Source organism: Salvelinus sp. IW2-2015, unplaced genomic scaffold (assembly GCF_002910315.2).
Source record: "Salvelinus sp. IW2-2015 unplaced genomic scaffold, ASM291031v2 Un_scaffold2390, whole genome shotgun sequence".
Taxonomy (NCBI): domain Eukaryota; kingdom Metazoa; phylum Chordata; class Actinopteri; order Salmoniformes; family Salmonidae; genus Salvelinus; species Salvelinus sp. IW2-2015.
The window spans coordinates 70,995-94,083 of NW_019943713.1; the positions used below are offsets into that span (position 1 = coordinate 70,995).

The following is a 23,089-nucleotide window of genomic DNA, read 5'->3' on the forward strand; positions in this document are numbered from 1 at the left end:
CCCAGCAGGATACAAAACAGAGATCCTTGTTGTATTCATAGTGTTTTTATTCTCCTTTTGGACATTTTTTTTTTTTTTTACACTCGTGTTTCCGAGACTCTCCATCCGCGTTACCTACTGATAAATGCCGACTTGCAGTATTGTTTACAATATATCTATTCATATCTATTTTACATATAGATAAAAGTTATGTAAAAACATTATGCAAAGCAGTGTAAAATAGTTATAATACAAAAATGGTTTAACAGTTTTTTGTTGTTGTTTGTTTTACAAGCGGTGGTGATTTGATGTTGTGTAACCTGTTGTCCTTTGCGGTCGATTGAGATGATATGCACATGCTTTTAGTAGGCGAGGAGGGAGATTCTAGATCGACCCTTAGCCCATAACTCCCGAGGCACTTGTGTAGAGCTGAAATTGACTAGATAGGCGCAAGCAATCTGGCAACAAATCATCAGAATCTGATAGGTTTCAACAATATGGTAGTGGCTCCACCTTCTCATAGGATAGGTGGAATTGTTGCTGTATTGCTTACACCTATCAGATCTCCACAAGGGCCTAGGAGCCAAGGGCCCATAGGTAACTGAGGTGGGAGGCGGTAGTGAGTAATGGCATATGGTGTGGAGGGTGATGTCACAGGTCAAGGGTCACTCAGTGATGTCGTCGTCACAGTCCCCGGTGATAAGAGAGGAAGGAGAATCTTCAGAAGGGTGCGTGGTCCTGAACGGGGTTCGTTTCGGTCGGGGACTGGACAGCTTTTCCGTTACCTCTGGGTCCAACCACCATGTACTGAAGGATGACGGGGGGGGGGTAGAGAAAGAAAAAAGAATGGCCTGGTATCAACGTGATGGTAAATCTTCCCAGAAGTAATTTAATTCAAAAGGAGCTGTGTGTGAGAGGTTAACCCAGTATATATATATATATATAAGTCATTTGAGATTTGTACTGATCATGAATCTGTTAAGAATTTTCACACTTTAACAAAAATGCTGCAGCACCAGTAAATTATTAAACAATGTGACAAACTCGAGGGTGACACCAAGCTAGAATACAATCTAACAATAACCCAAACAAGCCCGTTAGTAAATACTAGGTACAATTCTAAATCAACTTCCCCAGCCACGTTTTGTTTACCTGTGCTGCAGTGCAGGGACACCAATCAGCCCAACTGTGAACAGAATAGATGGTCAATCGTCAGGAAGACAGTCACTTAAAAAGTGGTGTTTGAGAGACAGTTGAGAATAATCCAATATCAAAAAATAATAATAAATAGGATACTTAGACAATAATGCATGACGCAACATGGAGTGCCTGGATACAGCTCTTAGCCGTGGTATATTGACCATATACCACAAACCCCCGGAGGTGCCTTATTGCTATTATAAACTGGTTACCGACGTAATTAGAGCAGTAAAAATAAATGTTGTGTCATACCAATGGTTTATGGTCTCATATACCATGGCTTTCAGCCAATTTTTTWWTTTTWTTTTTATTWTTTTTWATCACAAATAAAATAAATGTAAAAAATAAAAATCAACATTCAGGTCTCGAATCACCCAGTTTATAGAAGCATTTAACCTCCAACTCATTTGTAGGGTACACTTGTTGGCAGCACAGGAAAAATATGCTGTTAGTGCACAATGCAGATTCAAAAAAWATATATTTTTTGTTAAAGTACAAACTAGAAAAATATACTTTTCCATTTGACTCGGCTTGTTGTTGGTACATTCCAGTTCAAAATGGAGTTGTGTTAGGTCAGCGTCTACTAGTATAGAGGTTCTCAAAGTTGGGTTCAGGTCCTGTAAGGGGATCCGCGACCAGACGTCAAAAAATATTTATATATATTTTTTTGTAATATTGCAAGCAATAACAGATTAAACAAATTTTTGGACAAGGGATCCGTGGAAAAAGGTGAGGGTGTAATATTATTCATCCACAGTTCACGTTCTTATCCCTCAGATGCACAACATGGGCCTGGGAGGCTCGGCAGGGGATAATTGGTATCCACAATAATACATCAATGACACAATTCTTGTATTTGCCCAAATTTTAGTTTTTGAACATAAATGCACTAATTTAAAAAGACGTTTGCCGGTTCTTTAGCGACATACATATACACACACATTTTAAACCTCCCGTTTTGGGCTGGATGTGTCTGTAATTCATACATGCATAATCTATGAGCAGAATTACTGTTTTAACTTCAATTAGCCACAAATTCACTAGTTTGAAAGTGACTTTTCTTGAAGGTGTGCCGCGCCATTTTCCCTACATTTCCCCCCCCCCCCACGTGGTCCAGCCTCCAAGCAATTCAAGTTCTAGCCAATAGAGCTTCAGCCTCTTGAATTTGAGTGACAGTGAGCAAGAGGCCAGCCCAGCGTTATCAAATGAGGTTGCAGGGCGGGCCCAATGGCTCAGTGGACACAGCAAAGAGAGCAACGACGTTGGACGCAATAGTCGGGGGACGACTTTCAGAACTACTGCCTAAAAAGTCTACAAAAAGTAACAATCTCTTAAGCTTAAAAAATGCAAATGACACTGACAAAACATAGAATTACAAGAAATAAGCTTTAAAAACGGTAACATTCTCTGATGCCAAGACGGAACCTTTAAAATGTTCTTTCCCAGGGCCTGAGACTTTAGTCAGGCCATGCACTGTAGAAGTCAGTTAAACTGCTTGTATGCGATTAAAACATAAATAAAAAAATAAATAAAAAAAATCACATTAAAGTTGTGTTCTGATATGAGGGGTCCCTGATGAATCGGCTATCAAGTGGTCCCTGACGCAGTACACCGTCATCGTCTGTCCATGAACCACTTCCAGCTCACCTTGATGTTCCCAACTTTGTCCTCGAACGACTTGAAGGTAGGAGAGTTTCTGCAAAACAGATATTACAAAAAACATTCAAGCAACAATTTTTTTTTTAAACAGGAATATCACTGACTAAACAACAAAAATACAACTTTCAGAAGTGTTCATTCACGATAGAAACCCCAGGATGATAAAATAATAATCCTCTCCTTTAATTAAGGTACATTTAGAATACTAAAGATGCTCAACCACCAGATTCCTTAAATCCAGGGTTAAACTGATGGGTGACATCTTCACACATCATCTGGGTTTACGCTCGTCTTAAGACAGTTGCTTTAAAAAAAAAAAAATCAAAATCGAGTCAACAGTATTTTGTGAGACTACGTTTCTGATTACCAGCAATCTTCCAATTACAAAAGCAGAATTATTTTATTTAAAAACATCACAAACAAGACCACACAACTGTTAATCTAAAGTGCCTAATTTCATTAAAGTGATCAATAAAATAAATAGTAAACTATAATAAAAACAAAAAAAGTGTGAGCCAATTTACCTCATCGTTGGCATACTTATCGATTGGCGGATGGAGTAGTTGCTACTTTGTAAGCGTTAAAGGGAAGGAGACAAGGAAGTGTGAGTGTTAGGAGCCAAGCAGAGAGCGAGAGAGAGAGAGGACTCTAGACCCCAAAAGCCCGTTTCATCAATGGCGCTACCCAATGCTAACTCTCACCATTTTGAAGTAGTCATCTAGGGTTAATGATCACATGATGCCAACCAGGTCGTCAGGAGGGATCAGACAACATTCCCTCACTGCAGGTGACAGTAAAGCACCAACTTTGGCTTTATACCTGTTCAAACACCCTCCAGATGACAGTATGCACCCTTTCAGTTTGTTTACAAACTCAGAAGTAGAAAATGGACTACTTCAAAATGGAGATGGCCTCAATGGCGCTGCCCATGCTCTCACAGACACCCTAATGAGACAAATACAATTGTTGCTTCTTCTAACCATCTCTATGGGACAGAACGATTAAAAGAGCAGACAGCCAGTCAAACGAACACAGTTAAAGAATGTCTGCAGACAAGTCTGTGCAAGTTGAGGAGACTGCCCCCTGGTGGCCACTTCAGTCAAACAATCAGATTAACAGTCATACTCATATATGCAGGGAAACAGATTTCCTCCAATAATAACAAGAGAATATTCATGATCATAACAGCAAGAGGGATGACAAATTAGCATTCAATAAAAGTTTAAATGAATGAACTCCTGCAGCAGAGCAGCCGTATTTACTGGACAGATCTGCTGTAGAAGTTGATCAAGTAGCTAAATTGGGATGTTTCGGTCCCAACAGGAGCAGAGAACTCTTACCCAAAGGAGTTTGAGAAAGGCAGCGCTCTGTAGACCAGTCGCAGCAAAAAAAACACAGGAAGAACGAAAACAGGGTGAGGAACAAGCAGTGGTGGRTCGAGCAGAGCTAGCCTATCAGGTYGGGGCATAGATAAGCTACTGTAGAACAGGGTTGCAAGGAGGCCGCTCGCAGAGGAAGTGTCCTAGATGGCACGGCATCCTATTCCAAAATTGAGTGCATCACTTTTGACCATAGGGTTCAGGTCAAAAGTATTGCGCACTATGTAGGGAAAAGGGAGCCATTTGGGACACTAGCATTTGTTGACATTATTTTAAAAAGGGACAAAGGAAATATTACGCAGGTCAGACATTTTTTTTTTTATACCCAAATCTGGCAGCAATGGTGATTACATGTTAGATGGTATTGAACAGAGGCACATGTCATGCAGCCCTGCTGTAGGGGGTGTTAGGACCCATCATCAGAAACATCTATAAGTCAGCGCTGGTGATAGATGAAAATGACAAAAACAAAACAATGATCAAAATGGGACAAACAGAACAAGCCAAAGAACGGAAGGTCATAAGACACATTGATACAGACAGGAAATTAAGTATTGTTGCTAGAACAGGGTAACGGAGCTGGAAACGCAGCTAGAACGGGGTAACGGAGCTGGAAACGCAGCTAGAACGGGGTAACGGAGCTGGAAACGCAGCTAGAACGGGGTAACGGAGCTGGAAACGCGGCTAGAACGGGGTAACGGAGCTGGAACGCCGCTCTAGAACAGGGTAACGGAGCTGGAAACCGAGCTAGAACGGGGTAACGGAGCTGGAAAAGCTGCTAGAAGGGGGTAACGGAGCTGGAAACGCGGCTAGAACGGGGTAAACGGAGCTGGAAACGCAGCTAGAACGGGGTAACGGAGCTGGAAAGCAGCAGACGGTACGGAGTGGAAACGCGCTAGAACGGGGTAACGGAGCTGGAAACGCAGCTAGAACGGGGTACGGAGCTGGAAACGCAGCTAGAACGGGGTAACGGAGCTGGAAACGTGCTAGAACGGGTACAGAGCTGGAACGCACTAGAACGGGGTAACGGAGCTGGAAACGCCTAGAACGGGTAACGGAGCTGGAAAAGCAGCTAGAACGGGTAACGGAGCTGGAAACGCAGCTAGAACGGGGTAACGGAGCTGGAAACGCATTGGCCTAGAACGGGGTAACGGAGCTGAAACAGTCTAGAACGGGGTAACGGAGCTGGAAACGCAGCTAGAACGGGGTAACGGAGCTGGAAACGCAGCTAGAACGGGGTAACGGAGCTGGAAACACAGCTAGAACGGGGTAACGGAGCTGGAAACGCGGCTAGAAACGGGGTAACGGAGCTGGAAACGCGGCTAGAACGGGGTAAACGGAGCTGGAAACACGGCTAGAACAGGGGAGGATGCCAACATACTGTCGCACACACATTGAGTGGACTTCGAACGTTCAAAACGTTAATGAACAAGCATATTCCCAGTTCCCTTAGATACTGGAGTTAGTATGCAATTAGGGAGGGTGATTAAAGTGTCGGTGATGAATGGACAGATGGGATTATTTAACATATTTATAACATGAATGACACAGTGTTGGTTTGAACCATAAAGGCATCTTCAACATCGCTGTAAAAAGTCCCCATGGCATCACCACAGCTAGTATCTACACTGAACCCATGTTTCATGAGCTGAAATAAAATCCTAGACATGTTCTATTCACACAAAAAGCTTCTCAAAAACATTTGATGCACACATTTGTTTACATGTTAGTGAGCATTTCTCCTTTGCCAAGATAATCCATCCACCTGACAGGTGTGGCGTATCAAGAAGCKGATTAAACRGCATGATMTTTACACAGGARCACCTTGTGCTGGGGACAATAAAAAGGCCACTAAAATGTGCAKATTTGTCACAACACAATGCCACAGATATCTCAAGTTTCGAAGGAGCGTTAAATTGGCATGCTGACTACAGTAATATCCACCAGAGCTGTTGCCAGATAATTTAATGTTAATTTCTCTACCATAAACCAACGTCGTTTTAGAGAATTTGGCAGTACGTCTAACCGGCCTCAACCACAGAGCACATGTATGGCGTCATGTGGRCKAGCAGTTTGCTGATGTCAATGTTGTGAACCGAGTGCCCCATGGTGGTGGTGGGGTTATGGTATGGGCAGGCATAAGCTACAGACAACGAACACAATTGCATTTTACCGTGAAGAGATCCTGAGGCCCATTGTCGTGCCATTCATCCACCACCATCACCATCATGTTTCAGCATGATAACGCAGAGGCCCCGTGTCACAAGGATATGGACACAATTACTGTAAGTTAAAAATGTCCCAGTTCTTCCATGTCCTGCATACTCACCAGACATGTCACCCATTGAGCATGTTTGGGATGCTCTGGATCGATGTGTACGACAGCGTGTTCCAGTTCCCGCCAATATCCAGCAACTTWACTTAGCCATCGAAGAGTGGAACATTCCACAGCCTACAATCAACAGCCTGATCAACTCTATGTGAAGGAGATGTGTCGCGCTGCTTGAGGCAAATGGTCACACCAGATACTGACTGGTTTTCTGATCCACTCCCTTACCTTTAAGGTATCTGTGGCATCATGGGTAGCCAACCCTCTTCCTGGATAACTACTGGGTAGTACACAGGCATTTGCTCCAGTCCTGCTGTAATTCCTGATTCAGCTAATCAAGGTCCTGAGGTACAGCTGATTAGTAGATTTGCTACAGCCCTAGAGGGTTGGTCTATATAAATACTACAATTAACATACCCAAGTCACTGTTCTGTAACAGTGAAAACATTTGTTATCCGAGGAGCTTTAAAAAAAAAAATTATATTTCTATTTCTATGGTTTGCTACCCCTGTTCTACAGGAAGGGCCGTCGGGCGGCCATTTTGTGTCTTGGTCTGTACCTCATGTCTCCCAGTTTCCTGCTGAGGGCAGTGCCCATGGTGGAGAGGGCAGCGGTGGTCTTCTGTCCAGCCACAGACAGGGTCTCGGAAGTCTTCTTATACCTGCAAGGGGAGAGAAGAAAATAAGGGAGGGAGAGAGATGGGAGTAGGGGGAAGATGGTTGACAGGAGAGAGAGAAGGGAATCTCCTTAGAACATGACTGAAAACCAGCCTCCCTTGGTTTAGAACAGATTAAGCAGAAGTCAGCCAGCCACTAAGGAGTTAAATCACAGACAAAAGCAGCCTTTAAAAAACAGGGCAGCCCAATTCTGATAGTGGAAACCTAATKGGTCTTTTGACCAATCAGATCAGCTTCTTTGACAATTGGACAAACCATCAGAATTGGGCTGGCTGTGTCAACGCAGCCTTTGACTAATGAACAGCCATACAGGACAAATACAAGTCTGCAGAAACACAGAGGAAACAAGAGAAAAACAGCAAACAGCAAACAGCTTGTATCCAACACGTGACCAATGTCTCTACCAAGAACATTAAATTAAACATTAGGTTTCCTCTCAATGGTTTGATTGAAAAGGATATTAAAATGGCTTCATTGACAACCAGTAAGTTATAAGGGACAAAGACGGGGACTGTCTTGCAGTTACAAGGCCTTCTTCTACTGTATGCCTACATTACACTACCACCGACCCCGTGGGGCGAGGCGGACAAACGACCCGACCCCAGTGGGAGTTCAGTAGGGCGAGACGGACTACCAACCCCGTGTACAGTATTTTAAAAAGTTCAACACGGTGGGTGGATCAATTGCACAACGCAGCAGCCTAAAACGATCTCGAAACAAATAKGTTATTATTTTAGATCGTACTATAAATTGAAAACGTAGAGTTGAAAAACAGAAGTAAAATAAAGTCTTTACATTAAAAGAGCTAGGCCTCCATAACAAACCTCAATGTGACCAACCTAAAGCAGGAATCTTTCGACACGACTGTGCTGAGGGGAGGACGGCTCGTAATAATGGACGGGAMTCAAAACCATGRCAACCAYGTGTTCCATACCATTCTACACACATTCCTGCCCCAATGCCCATAATATTGTATAATAATCCCATCGTATATACAGATATCCCTCAATGTATGGCTGTTAGGCCTATACAGGGRCGGCACTCCACCCACACAGACAACTGAGCAGAAGTGGCGATTGTCTCTAGCGTGGCATCAATAGTTAAGTCCCCCTGATAGCGCAAGCATCTTTTACTAGACAGCCATTCAGTACACACGTCTATAGGGTCTAAGTCCTCATCCCTTAAGATTGATTTCTATTCAGACTGACCAATACAAACAACTAAAAAAATGGTATTGATAACCGTTTGATAAGTGAACACACAGTTGGGGAAACTGTGCAGCTAGTGGACAATCAATGAATGATCGATTGTTACACGTTGTAAAGCAGGTCAGAGGGTCCCGCAGGAGATGTGATGACTAAGAAGGCCAGTACATTCAGCTAGACTAGGCCTCCAGTAGAACACAGAAAAAAAAACAGCCTCAACTTCAGTCCTCAAGTAACCAACAACTTATGTTGTTGCCTCACACAAGCTATAATAATAATAAATAATGTAGGCATGTGCAAGGCTAAGCCAAACATGTGAGAGAGGGGGGAGGGGGGGGGACTCCAGGGCTGCAGTTGAGGAACAGGAACCAACACAGAGAGAAGCTACCATCAAACCCACTGAAACCCCAACACCATCCACACCACCACCACCAGCCAAACAGAAGCATGGTCAGACAGAACTCCACCCTCTCCCTCCAAGCAGATGGCATGAAGTCAGAAGCCCCTTTACCCCTGCTGAAAAACCAACTTAAACAAATATAAATAAAACTAAAAAATGTAAAATATATATATATATTGACTCACGCTTCAGATTGGGCAATGTCATCCAAAGTGGCAGACGCTGTAAGATATCTACGGACACAGTGCGACAATGAACATTTAAACAAAAATACTTTTTACATGGAAGGAAAGGGCAAGTTAGAGACTTATGAAGTTTATATGAAATTGTACTTCACACACAAATTCAAAATCTTGATTACTGGGGTCGGGACAACAGTGACAGTTTTCCCCCTCTTTTTTTKGGGGTCTTTGGAGAATTGCAGACGTGACAAATAACCAATTCCGCAGAATTTCTAGGGCTTCGAGTACCAAACGGGGTTGCACTAAACTATTCTGTGTTTAGGGATTAGAACTTCCTTAGTAACCCACATCAAAGACTATTCAGCATCAGATACAGCAGACTATTTGATATGTCATTCATTTGGCACCAACCAAACAGTCCCTGAAACAAAACATGGAATTAGTGGTATCCTGCAGATCCTGTTTGTCGGTTGCCTGAATGGAAAGGAGGATGTGGCTTGGTATCTGCTGACTAGAAAGGAAACTGGAAAGCAATACATAGCATAACATAGCTGCAGTCTTGCTAAAAATAGGCTAAATAAAACACTTAACTTTCTTCTTTATCTGTAAATACTGATACAAATCAAAATGTATTTAAAGCCCTTTGTAAAAAAGTGCTTATTCAGAAACCCAGCCTAAAACCCCAAACAGTGCATATTTAGCAGCACAGTGGCTCAGAAAAACTCCCTAGAAAAGGCAGGAACCTAGGAAGAAACCTAGAGAGGAACCAGGATCTGAGGGGTGGCCAGTTCTCTTCTGGCTGTGCCGGGGTGGAGATTATAAACCTAGAGAGGAACCAGGATCTGAGGGGTGGCCAGTCCTCTTCTGGCTGTGCCGGGGTGGAGATTATAAACCTAGAGAGGAACCAGGATCTGAGGGGTGGCCAGTCCTCTTCTGGCTGTGCCGGGTGGAGATTATAAAAGTACATGGCCATTAAAGCCAGATTGTTCTCCAAGATGTTCATAGATCACCAGCAGGGTCAAATAATAAATCACAGTGGTTGTAGGAGGGAGCAACAGGTCAGTACCTCAGGAGTAAAATGTCAGTTGGCTTTTCAAAATGTGTCTGGTCACATTTCAATCTCACAGGTGCGCAAACACACACAGCCAACTAGCTCTCTCTCAATTGGTGTTTCTCTCCCTCTCCAGTATTCCAGTCCTCACCCACACAATCCTGTTAAGAGTAAAACTATTTGTGTGTGTATGTATACTGAAAGGACAGTGCAAGATAGCTCACAAATAAGCCACTTACCAAGCCTGTTAATATTGGCCTACAGCCACCCGGAAAATAAAATTTGCTGTAGCAACAGTGGTGGTGTGAGAAGGTTAGTTTCACTACCTTTTCACATAGATGTAGGATATAAATACTGTAGCATGGAAGAGGGGGGGGGGAAACATTAGGTCCCATGTCCCCCCCCCCCCTCCGTTTCCCTAGTTGTAAGCGCAACTGCCACCAAACTAATAACAGAAGTGTAAAAACAAATATTGGTTGTTGGTTCAGAGGATGTCACCTTAACACTGAGAAGCTTAGGGCAAGGAAGTTCCCCTGCTTTATAGTATGAAATATAGTACAACTGACAGAATGGTGAGTCATCGCTAGCTAGCTAGCTACCGATCAAAAAAAAAAAGGATCATTTTGAGATAGGCCTACAGCTTCAGCTCCCTCATAGCTCGTTGGATAATCCTACAACGGAGTATGAAATCCTACAAGGAGTATGAAACGTTCTCTGATGTTCAGAGATCTCTAAGTACTGTCGGCAGGAAATCTCGTGTTCACACAGCAATGACCTTGGAAGTCGTCAGCCTCGTAAAAAAAAAAACCCCACTCCAAACCAGAAGGTGGCAGTAGCGTCGTTTGGGAATACATGTCCGTGCATTACTTCTGGTCTAGATTGTAGCTTATAAAAACACAGATGTAGTGGGTTCACTTCTCGGGACCACTCATATGTAAAATGTATGCACGAATAAATAAGTCGCTTCCGATTAAAAAGCATCTGCTAAAATGGCGAGCATATATATATATATATATATAAATAAAATTCCAATGTTAGCTAGCGTCGCTAATGTTGCCATTTTGTAGAAAGCCCTAGTTGATACTAGCAAGATGGCCACAGCTAGATAACTACCTAGCAAGATGACAAATAAACTAGTCACTCTCCATAATCCCATACTGCCAGTGCATAACCATATGTTTAGCTAGCTAGCGTTAGCATATTCGCTAGCTAGCATAACATACCGTGCCTTCATAAAGTATCCATACCCCTCAATTTATTCCACATTTTGTTACAGCCTGAATTCAAAATGGATTAAAATACAAATCTCACCCATCTACACACAATACCCCATAATGCCAATGAAAACATGTTTTTAGAAATGTTAGCTCATTTGTTGAAAATTAAATACAGAAATGTAATTTACATAATTATTCACACCCCTATGTCAATACATGTTAGAATCACCTTTGGCAGCGATTACAGCTGTGAGGCTTTCTGGGTAAATCTAAGAGCTTTCCACACCTGGATTGTACAATCTTTGCCCATTATTAATTTGTCAAGCTCTGTCAAGTTGGTTGTTGATTGATAGACATCCATTTTCTAGTCTTAACATAGATTTAAGCCAAAACTGTAACTCGGCCACTCAGGAACATTCAATGTCATCTTGGTAAGCAACTCCAGTGTATATTGTGTTGTGTTTTCGGTTGTTGTCCTGCTGAAAGGTGAATTCATCTCCCAGTGTTTGTTGGAAAGCAGACAACCAGGTTTTCACCTCTGCTTAGCTCTATTCTGTTTCTTTTTATCCTAAAAAGAACTCCCTAGTCCTTGCCAATGACAAGCATACCCATAACATGATGCAGCCACCACCACGCTTAAAAATATGATGAGTGGTACTCAGTGATATGTTTGGGGCTAATCCAGCACAACACTGTATTCAGGACAAAAAGTTTATTTAAAATGTTTAGCCGTTTTATTTTAGTTCCTTATTGCAAACAAGATGCATGTTTTGGAATATTTTTTTTATTCTGTACAGGCTTCCTTTTCACTCTCATTTAGGTTATTATGTGGAAAATTAGTGTTGTTGATCCAGCATCAGTTCTATCACAGCCTGTAACTGTTTTAAAGTCACCATTGGCCTCATTGTGAAATCCCGGAACAGTTTCCTTCCTCTCCGGCAACTCTGTTAGGAAGGACGCCTGTATCTTTGTAGTGACTGGGTGTATTGATACACCATCCAGTGTAATTAATAACTTCACCGTGCTCAAAGAGATATTCAATGTCTGCTTTTTTTATTTTACCCAKCTACCAATAGGTGCCCTTCTTTGCGAGGCATTAGAAAACCACCCTGGTCTCTGTGGTTGAATATGTGTTTAAAATTCACTGCTCGACTGAGGGACCTTACAGATCACTGTATGTGTGGGGTACAGAGAAGAGGTAGACATTCAAAAATCACATTAAACACTATTATTGCACACAGAGTGAGTCCATGCAACTTATTATGTGACTTGTTAAGCACATTTTTACTCCTGAACTTATTTAGGCTTGTCATAAGTGGTTTAACACTTACTGACTCAAGACATAAAAATAAAAACAATTCCACTATCACGACACTGTCGACACATCACGACACTGAAAAAAAAAAAAGTTGCAAATTAAACTACATCTTTCTGTGAAGTTAAAGCCTACTGTATTATTAAATACCTGGCCTTTATATTAAACTACATCTTTCTGTGAAGTTAGTTAAAGTCCTCTATTATTAAATACCTGGCCTTTATAAAACAGATGGAGTTTTCACACGTAACAGCCAAGAGGAAACTAACATGCTCCCTACGGACAAAGACAGGTGTTAAAACATAATAAAATGGTGAGATACAGCAGCTTTGTTACTAAAGTTCTGAGCAGAGGGGGGGGGGGGCGCAAACACACTAGTTGCAGGCGACAGGAGGCGATCGATTGAGCAGTAAAACAGGAGAGACTCACAACTCTGAACCGGTAACTTTCTCATTCCACTCGCCAAGTTTCTCAGTGGTTCTGACATAGCTAGAAAACAGAGACTGGGGTTAGAGATGTACAGCTCAGCGGTGTGTCCCGCTGTTAGCTGTCCGTCTGTCGCCTGATTCATTCTATAGGGTAGATTCAGATATTTTCTATTCAACCATGTCATTTCCAGAACGGTTCCAGAAAGATAACCAGGCTAGCACAGCCGTACAGTAAGAGTCAAGCATTTGTAAGAGGCTTAGGTTGATATGATATCTGAGAAGGGAACAATCCAGTAGCTAATACCACAGACAGAATAATGAGCCAGATGTTTCACCGGATGTATCAAATGTGAAGTATCCAATCGGTGTTTCCACTCACTACCAAATATGGTGACGAGAGGAAGCCCAGTGGCCGGCAGTGGGAGAAGATGGATTTGGGACGACATTCTGCTAATTTTCCTCATCGATTAAACATTGGATCGCAATACAGTTTTCACTTCTCAAAACTAAAATCTGGTATGAACAGAGTGGACTAAGTTCTGTACATTTTTTACATTTACATTTTAGTCATTTAGCAAACGCTCTTATCCAGAGCGACTTACAGTAGAGTGCATACATTTTTACATACTGAGACAAGGATATCCCTACCGGCCAAGAGCAGACGCTCTTATCCAGAGCGACTTACAGTAGAGTGCATACATTTATTACATTATTTTTATTTGTTATTATTTTTATTTTTTATTTTTTTTACATACTGAGACAAGGATATCCCTACCGGCCAAACCCTCCCTACCGGCCAAACCCTCCCTAACCCGGACGACGCTATGCCAATTGTGCGTCGCCCCACGGATCTCCCGGTTGCGGCCGGCTGCGACAGAGCCTGGGCGCGAACCCAGCCCAGCCTGGGCGCGAACCCAGAGACTCTGGTGGCGCAGCTAGCACTGCGATGCAGTGCCCTAGACCACTGCGCCACCTGTAGACTTGAACCTTTTCCAAAGTATTAAAATGTTTTGTTGTTTACGAGCGCACGGGCGAATTGAGTTACTGCACACGTGCACTTCAGAGTAGGCGTTCCCTAAAGGAAATATATATACAAATACAACGCGTCAAAAGGATCTCGGTAGCTCATGCTTGGCTCTGCCCACTAGGACTAATTTTCTCCCATTGAAAAACAACCGGTTGTGGTTTTATCTTCRGTCATTAAAATCCAGTTACAATGACTCATACTGAAACTTTAAAACATTAAAAGATGTTTCACCCTTCTATTTTGCCTTGGTAAAAAAACACAAAGGATTTGAACATGWTTTTTTTTTTTTAAAGGATCTTCTACTTACGCATTAGAGGTCTGGACATCCTGCCACCCCTTGGTGAGATTCTGTTTGAGCTCGTTGAGCGGGCTCAGCCCCAGCTTCCTCTTCAGATCAGCAGAATGTTTCTCTTTGGCCAGGAGCACCTGTCTCAGGGTGCTGATCTCCTCCTCCACCTGACAGCAACACACAGGAGAGGTCAGAGGTCAATTCCAGGCCCCTTTCCACCAATGTCTGACATGTGTGGTTAACTGAAGAGACAGTCTTCTTTGGGTGAATTAGTCTCAAAGCATGCAAACTACATTGAACCAAAATATAAAATGCAAMMATTTAAGATTTTACTGAGTTACAGTTCACATAAGGACATCRGTCAATTGAAATAAATTAAGCCCTAATCTATGGATTTCACATGAATAKAAACAGATATATGTTGGTCACAGATACCTTTAAAAAAAAAAGTAGGGGTGTGGGTCAGAACCAGTCAGTATCTGGTGTTGCCACCATTTGCCTCATGCAGCGCGACACATCTCCTTCGCATAGAGTTGATCAGGCTGTTGATTGTGGCCTGTGGAATGTTGTCCCATTCCTCTTCAATGGCTGTGTGAAGTTGCTGGATATTGGCGGGAACTGGAACACGCTGTCCTACACGACTATCCAGAGCATCCCAAACATGCTTAATGGGTGACATGTCTGGTGAGTATGCAGGCCATGGAAGAACTGGGACATTTTCAGCTTCCAGGAATTGTGTGCAGATCCTTGTGACATGGGGCTGTGCATTATCATGTTGAAACATGAGGTGATGACGGCAGATGAATGGCATGACAATGGGCCTCAGGATCTCTTCCCGGTATCTCTGTGCATTCAAATTGCCATTGATAAAATGCAATTTTGTTCATTGTCCGTAGCTTATGCCTGCCCATACCATAACCCCACCATGGGGCACTCTGTTCACAACATTGACATCAGCAAACTGCTCACCCACACGATGCCATACTTGTTTTGCCCCCTATGACTCATTTGTTCCCATTGAAAAGGACAGGCTGTGGTCTATCTTAGTTATAAAAAAATATTTTGTGCACCTGTGTAATGATCATGCTGTTTAAATCAGCTTCTTGATATGCCACTTCCTGTCAGGTGGATGGATTATCTTGGTAAAGGAGAAATGCTCACTAACAGGGATGTAAACAAATGTGTGCACAACATTTTAAGGGGGGAAAAAAACACCTTTTTGTGCATATGGAACATTTCTGAGATCTTTTATTTCAGCTCATGAAACCAACACTTTACATGTTGCGTTTATATTTTTGTTCAGTGTCCCCATTGTCTGACACAGAGTTCCTCAAATATTTGTCGAATGAATTATTAGTAAACCAAACTCTAGGGACAACAGGACCTACATTGGTGAGCTCAGACCAACAGAAAGGACGACAGAGACAGACGGATGAAGACACAGGACCCTAGCTTGGCTAGTTGAGAGTGGAGCTCCTCTGCCTCCTCCGTGAGCCCTGGGGGCAGCGTGTGGATGGCTGCTACGCCCTTGGCTACCTCTAACCTTAACCCCAACAGACAGGACAACAGGGCCTACCTTGGTTAGCTCAGAGTAGAGCTCCTCGGCCTCTTCCTCTGTGAGCCCTGGGGGCAGCGTGTTGACGGCTGCCACTCCCATGGCTCCCCCCTCCACGGAGACACCCGTCAGGGAGTCTACTCCTCCTGCGGGGCCCAGGCCCTTGTTGGGGGAGTTCAGGTTGATGTCTGGTTCAAGAGAGAGAGAGTGGGGGCACGCTGAGATGAGAGTAGAAGGCCTTGAATTGAAGTGTTAATGTCATCAACAGTAAGAGAACCAGACGTCTATCTTCACCCACTGTCTTTAGTCACACTAACAAGGTTTCCATGGTGACAGAAGTTCATATGAATATTCTAAAAAAATATATAAAAAAATATGCACATTTTCCCACCAGAGATGTTTCAATCAATTTGACTTGTTGCAGATCAAAGGATGTGCGTTGATGACAAAGTGCACATAAAAATAACTTGTGCGGTTGAATAAAATAAACAAAAGTCAAATGAGTTTATCGCATTGTCACAACCGATGTTGCGTTATATAGCGAATGTGCCCACTCTAGTCTTGGCACGTTGGCTCTAGTCAACAGCTCGCAGAGTATTATAATATTTTTTTTAACTAGGCAAGTCAGTTAAGAATAAATCCTTTTTTACAATGACGGCCTACCCCCGGCCAAACCCAGACAACGCTGGGCCAAATTGTGCGCCGCCCTATGGGACTCCCAATCACGGCCGGATGTGATACAGCCTGGATTTGAACCAGGGACTGTAGTGACGYCAGTGGCAGGTATAGACTACATACATGCACATGATATTATGGATAAGAGCGAGATATTTTTATTTATTTGTCAAACGGTAGTCAAGCCTCAATCATCTCGTCAGAATAATAATATTATTATTTAGAGGAAAGGAGCATCACCCTGTATAATGTGGGAGGACTACACAACATACGGGGCCTTCAGAAAATATTCACACCAAGATTTAAATTGCCATTTTGTGTGTCAGCAATCTACACAAAATATGTCAAAGTGGAAGAAAAATGATGCAGTAATGTATTGGATTTGCCCCAAACATAACACTGTATTCAGGACAAACCATAAGCTTTCGTTGTTTTACTTTAGTGCAGGATGCATGTTTTGGAATATTTGTATTCTGTCCAAGCTTCCTCCTTTTCACTTTGTCATTTAGGTTCTACAATGTTGTTGATCCATGCTCAGTTCTCACAGCAATTAAACTCTATAACTGTTTTTAAAAAAGTCACCATTGGCCTCAATGAGCGATTTCCTTCCTCTCCGGCAACTGAGTTAGGAAGGATGCCTGCATCTTTGTAGTGACTGTGTGTATTGATACACCATCCAAAGTTTAATAACTTCACCATGCTCAAAGGGACATTCAATGTCTGCTTTTTTATTTTACCCATCTACCAATAGGTGCCCTTCTTTGTGAGGCAATGGAAAACCTCCCTGGTCTCTGGTTGAAATTCACTGTTTGACTGAGAACCCTTAATTGTATGTGTGGGGCACAGATATGAGGAAGTCATTCAAAAAATAATGTTCAACTCTATTGCTGCACACTGAGCGAGTCCATGCAATTTATTATGTGACTTGTTAAGCACATTTTTACTCCTGAACTTATTTAGGCTTGCCATAACAAAGGGGTAAAATAGTAGACTGTTGACATTTCAGCTTTTCATTTATAATTAATTTGTAGAAATGTCTGAAAAACATAATTCCACTTTGACATTATGGGGTAATAGGTGTGTAGACCAGTGACATAAAATATATTTCTCAATTCAGGCTAACAACAAGATGTGGGAAAAGTCAAGGTGTAAATTCACTCGACGACACTATCATCACGTGACCTCCACGTGTTCTTCGGTATGATGGTTATTATATCAATATTTGCACATAGATATTTCCGCCACCATTTCCTGCATAATACATTTGACAGAATAAATGATCCCACCTTGCCTAAGGCATTCTGTTTTGTTGACATTTTGAAAGTTTACAGACAAATTTGCTGTTTCTCTCAGGCCTGTCGTGACTTTTTATTCAGCGTACTCTCATAAAAAAAGGTTGAGATGGAAACCTGGTTACAGGCAGCTACAGAAAGACAGGCAAGCTACAGAAATGGATAAGGAGACTGAAACAGCAACACAATGTAAGGAAAGGGCTTAGTGCCACAAAAGCAGAAGACTCCTGGGGGAGAGTGGGGCTAATTACACAGTTAGGCCTAAACGTTCTTCTAAGAAGAACTAGCCCACCACGGAAGCAGCAGCCTTTTAAATAGCCATTAGTTCACTCCTGTCTATCCTTTGAGTGAACTGGGCTAAGCTAGAGTCCCAAACGGCACCCTATTCCTTATATAATCCACTACTTTTGACATGGCTGCACTACATATAGGCAATAGGGTGCAATTTAGGACACAGAGAAAACACTTTTTTGGTTACATGATTCTATATGTTTTATTTAATASTTTTGATGTCTGTCTTCACTATTATTTTACAATGTAGAAAATAGTCAAAATAAACAAAAACCCTGGAATGAGTACGTGTCCAAACTTTTGACTGGTACGGTATATACACAGTGCATTCGACTCGTTATTGAGCTCAGGTGCATCCTGAAACCAACGATCATCCTTGAGATTTCCTACAACTTGATTGGAGTCCACCTGTGGTAAATTCAATTGATTGGACATGATTTGGAAAGGCACACACCTGTCTATATAAGGTCCCACAGTTGACAGTGCACGTCAGAGCAAAAACCAAGCCATGAGGCCGAAGAAATTGTCCGCCAAGCTCCGAGACAGTATTGTGTTGAGGAACAGATCTGGGGAAGGGTACCAAAACATGTCTGCAGCATTGAAGGTCCCCCAAGAACAKTTTCCTCCATCATTCTTAAATGGAAGAAGTTTGGAACCACCAAGATACTTCCTAGAGCTGGTCGGCCAAACTGAGCAATCGGGGGAGAAGGGCCTTGGTCAGGGAGGTGACCAAGAACCCGATGATCACTCTGACAGAGCTCCTCTGTGGAGATGAGAGAACCTTCCAGAAGAACAACCATCTCTGCAGCACTCCACCAATCAGGCCTTTACGGTAGAGTGGCCAGACAGAACCCACTCCTCAGTAAAAGGCACATGACAGCCTGCTTGGAGTTTGCCAAAAGGCACCTAAAGATTCTCAGATCATAAGAAACAAGATTCTCTGGGCTGATTAACACCAAGATTTAACTCTTTGACCTGAATGACAAGTGCCACGTCTGCAGGAAACCTGGCACCACCCCTACGGTGAAGCATGGTGGTGGTGGTGGGGGTTCAGCTGTTTTTTTTGCCAAAAAATTGATCAACCTTTTGCTTTATCATTATGGGGTGTTGTGTGTAGATTGATTCAATTTTTTTTTCTCTATTCAATTTTAGAACAAGGCTGTAATGTAACAAAATGTAGAAAAAAATGCAAGGGGTCTGAATACACTGCATGTATATATAATAAATTACATTTAACATTTTGGTACAATTTTATAAAACGTCGACAGAATTGTTTGTTCGACATGGTGGAATGTAAAATGTCTGTAAAATGTATTATGCGACAAATGATGGTGGAAACGTCTTTATGCACAAATATTAACATAATAACCATATAAAAAGTAAACTTGCGATGGAAACACATTGTACCGAATAAAAACCTAAAGGTCATTGTGTGCACTACGTCAGCACACGATTTTTATCAACAACAAGTCTGTTTGGTGGGAAAATGCGCATATTTTCCTCATRCAGATTTTAAAATATTTCCGTTGAAATCTGTCGCCAACTGGATGGAAAGCTAGCTTCTCCTGGAGGATGATTGGCCACCCTCGGTAGCCTATAATATATTGCAACATTACAATTACAACCAAATATGTAAATGTCCTTATAAAATAACTGCCTCCAGGGCTCAAAATTAAGGGCCCGTCGTCCTTGGGTCTACGTTTCGAAAAAGACTGGGAGGACAGATCCAAAATTCATACACCTACTGCACAGAAYTTAAAATGTTAAAATTAAGCAATGAGACCGATGCAACAGCTCAGACCGTTTAGAATGTTAGTTTCATTTCTTCATATTACAAGCTCAACAGTAAGCACATCGCTGTAGGCTATGSGCAAAATTTCCAAAATGCAATTAGAGCAACACACCGTTCACAAAATGTGCACCGCACATGTGCTTGGTTTCATGTGACATAGGTGAAAACATCAATTAGAAATTAAGTTTACACCCCTTCGTCTGGGATTGGTCAACAGTACTACTCCTAGCAGGAGTGGGAACATTAATTCCTTCTCATTCAATGAGACGACTAGTTTATATGCACATTTTTTCACTTGAGAAATACTGCACCAAACATCTTAAAGAGATAAAATTGCGCGACTAAGACCTCTTTGGAAAAACGGCAATATTAATGACCGCTTTCTTGATTTATCTTGGATTAATTCAACCTATTTCGACGAACAGTTTCTGGCTAGGTTGTTGCTACGGTGACTCAAGCGAGAAACAGTAATATTGCCGTTTTTTCCCCCTAGTTGTTTTTCAATTGAAGGTCTTAATAGGCTGACCACACCTCTCACGTCGCATGTGCGAGCGTTGTAAAATAAATTTAGAAATCTTATTCAATTATTGCACGCACACTACTCACGTCAACGAGCGTCTGCGTTGCCGAGGGCTAAAATAGAACTTCTTTCTATTTCTGAAGCAGATCGCTGCAAGTCCTGCCTCTCCCATCTACTTATTGGTTTATAGAAGCAGTTTTTAATAAAATAAAAATTGGCACATGACATGAACTACAGGCAGTGTATATGCTACTGGTACAGAGGCTAACTGGCTTCCATTTTTTTAAAGACATTTATTTTCCATTTGAGCAGACAGAGTATCTGGTCAACATAATAAATCTGTGGTCACACCTGAAATGTGTCACACGCGATAACTCAATGGCACAATGGGGGGCGCTACATCGTTCGTGGGGTATGACATGTTCACTGTACTGTTGCCTTGTTGGTCATTGGGAACATAGCCAAGGTGTGTCACTCAATTGAACCATATCAGCTGGCAAGCTAACAAACTAGTTAACCAACCATCCTGGCTGCGTTCTTGTCTAGCCAGTTACGTTAACTAGCTAGCAAGCAAAGTAGCCTTTGTTTACAAAAAAGATACGAGCCTTTAAAAAAGCTAATTGAATAATYGCATAACTATAAACACATTCAACGAGATAATTGATAGGGGACTAAATTAATGAGATTAACAAAGAAATTTCATCACAGTAACTCGATCTCTGCCCTCCTTTCCCCTTCCTATGACATTTCCAGAAGAACGGCTGTTGCTGCGTCGGGCCCCCGAAGTTGCGTTCATATCCAATGCACAATCATGAACAAGAATTCGTAATAAATTCCCCCTAAACCAACGGCCAGCTGGCAAATATGTCTTAAATTCAACAACAATAGTATCAGTAATGTACGTTACCTTGACCAACGGGGTCCATGGCGTCGAATAAGCGGAGTGTTTGAGCGCCTTAAGCGAGAACGATGTTAGCTAGTAATGGAAAAGGGTGGTGGCTAGCTAGCAGTGCCGTCCACTCAATCAATCGAAACCTGAGAACCTCTGGCGTGACAGTACTCAACAATAACAACCTCATTCGTCGAGGGAGACAGACACGAACAGGTAGTACTCGCTCCAATAATAAAGCCACCTCAGCTCGATGATGAACTTTCAGCTTGCGCCTTTTCCGGCGTCTGTGGATGACGTGTTCCAAGCGTCACCTTTCCCCGTCGTCACTTGTTAACACAGGCATAACGTCATAAACTCCGCCCATTTCTACAATTTATCTTCTTATAATTTGATTTTAAACCTAACCATTACCTTAACCACACTGCTAACATTATGCCAAACCCTAAACTCCAATTAAGACCAAAAAACTCATTTTTGTTTTAATTATTATTTACGAGCCAAATGTGACTTTGTGGGTGTGGTAACTAGCGGATATCCCATTTTTACAGCTTATTTTTTATTCTAATCAAATGTTTTATTGGTCGCATACACATATTTATCAGATGTTATTGTGGGTGTAGCGACATGCTTGTGTTCTGAGCTCCAACATTGCAGTAATATCTAACAATTTACAACAATACACACAACTCTAAAAGTAAAATAATGGAATTAAGAAATATATAAATATTAGGACCAGCAATGTCGGAGTCCAGAGTATATACATGTATGTTTGTGTATATATATATATATATATAAACAGTGCCTTCGGAAAGTATTCAGACCCCTTGACTTTTTCCACATTTTGCGACATTACAGCCTTATTCTAACACGGACAAAATTGTCCCCCCTCCCTCAATACCCCATAATGACAAAGCAAAAACAGGTTTTTAGAAATGTTTACAATTTTTTAAATACGGAAATATCACATTTATATACGTATTCAGACCCTTTACTAAGAACTTTGTTGAAGCACCTTTGGCAGCGATTACAACCTCAAGACTTCTTGGGTATGACGCTACAATCTTGGCACACAAGGACATTCAGAGACCTATCCCGAAGCCACTCCTGCGTTGTCTTGGCTGTGTGCTTCGGGTCCTTGTCCTGTTGGAAGGTGAACCTTCGCCCCAGTCTGAGATCCTGAGTGCTCTGGAGCAGGTTTTCATCAAGGATCTCTCTGTACTTTACTATGTTCATCTTTCCCTCGATCCTGACTAGTCTCCCAGTCCCTATCACTGAAAACATCCCCACAGCATGATGCTGCCACCACCATGCTTCACCGTAGGGATGGTGCCAGGTTTCCTCCAGACGTGATGCTTGACAGTCAGGCCAAAGAGTTCAAACTTGGTTTCATCAGACCAGAGAATCTTGTTTCTCATGGTCTGAGAGTCCTTTAGGTGTCTTTTGGCAGAATCCAAGTGGGCTGACATGTGCCTTTTACTGAAGAGTGGCTTCCGTCTGGCCACTCTACCATGCCTGATTGGTGGAGTGCTGCAGAGATGGTTGTCCTTCTAGAAGGTTCTCCCATCTCCGCAGAGGAACTCTGGAGCTCTGTCAGAATGACCATCGGGNGATGGATGTGGAGCTGGTAGTTTGTGATTGGTTATCATAGTTGAGTTGGTGTGGAGGTGGAGGTGGGGGCCATACCCCCCTGGTTGCAGCTCTCTGATTGGTGGAGTGCTGCAGAGATGGTTGTCCT

The 23,089-nt window shown here is 42.3% G+C and overlaps 1 protein-coding gene across 14 annotated transcripts; it reads right to left on the reverse strand.

Annotated features, from left to right (window-relative positions):
* Positions 1-264: 264 nt before the first annotated feature.
* LOC112073845 (tumor protein D54) lies at positions 265-21,624 on the reverse strand. 14 transcript variants are annotated; one of them, XM_024141077.2, is made up of 11 exons: positions 21,370-21,624; positions 15,914-16,080; positions 14,356-14,504; positions 13,023-13,082; positions 9,014-9,061; positions 7,106-7,207; positions 4,179-4,205; positions 3,363-3,404; positions 2,827-2,875; positions 1,132-1,165; positions 265-786 (listed from the first exon to the last, which is right to left on the reverse strand). In XM_024141077.2, exons 1-10 carry the CDS (start codon positions 21,386-21,388, stop codon positions 1,157-1,159), a joined length of 672 nt encoding a protein of 223 aa, XP_023996845.1. In that variant the 5' UTR covers positions 21,389-21,624; the 3' UTR covers positions 265-786; positions 1,132-1,156. The 14 variants fall into 14 exon arrangements, with proteins under 14 accessions (XP_023996845.1, XP_023996844.1, XP_023996850.1 ...); XM_024141076.2 differs by having other exon boundaries at positions 3,363-3,407; XM_024141082.2 differs by lacking the exon at positions 13,023-13,082.
* Positions 21,625-23,089: the final 1,465 nt, after the last annotated feature.

Excerpts from the sequence above, each read along its gene's own strand:
- LOC112073845 (XM_024141076.2), bottom strand. Across the intron at positions 4,206-7,105 it reads AGGAAACTGGGAGACATGAG|AGCGCTGCCTTTCTCAAACT; the intron begins GTACAGACCAAG and ends ACTGGTCTACAG. Across the intron at positions 2,876-3,362 it reads ATAAGTATGCCAACGATGAG|AAACTCTCCTACCTTCAAGT; the intron begins GTAAATTGGCTC and ends TCTGTTTTGCAG.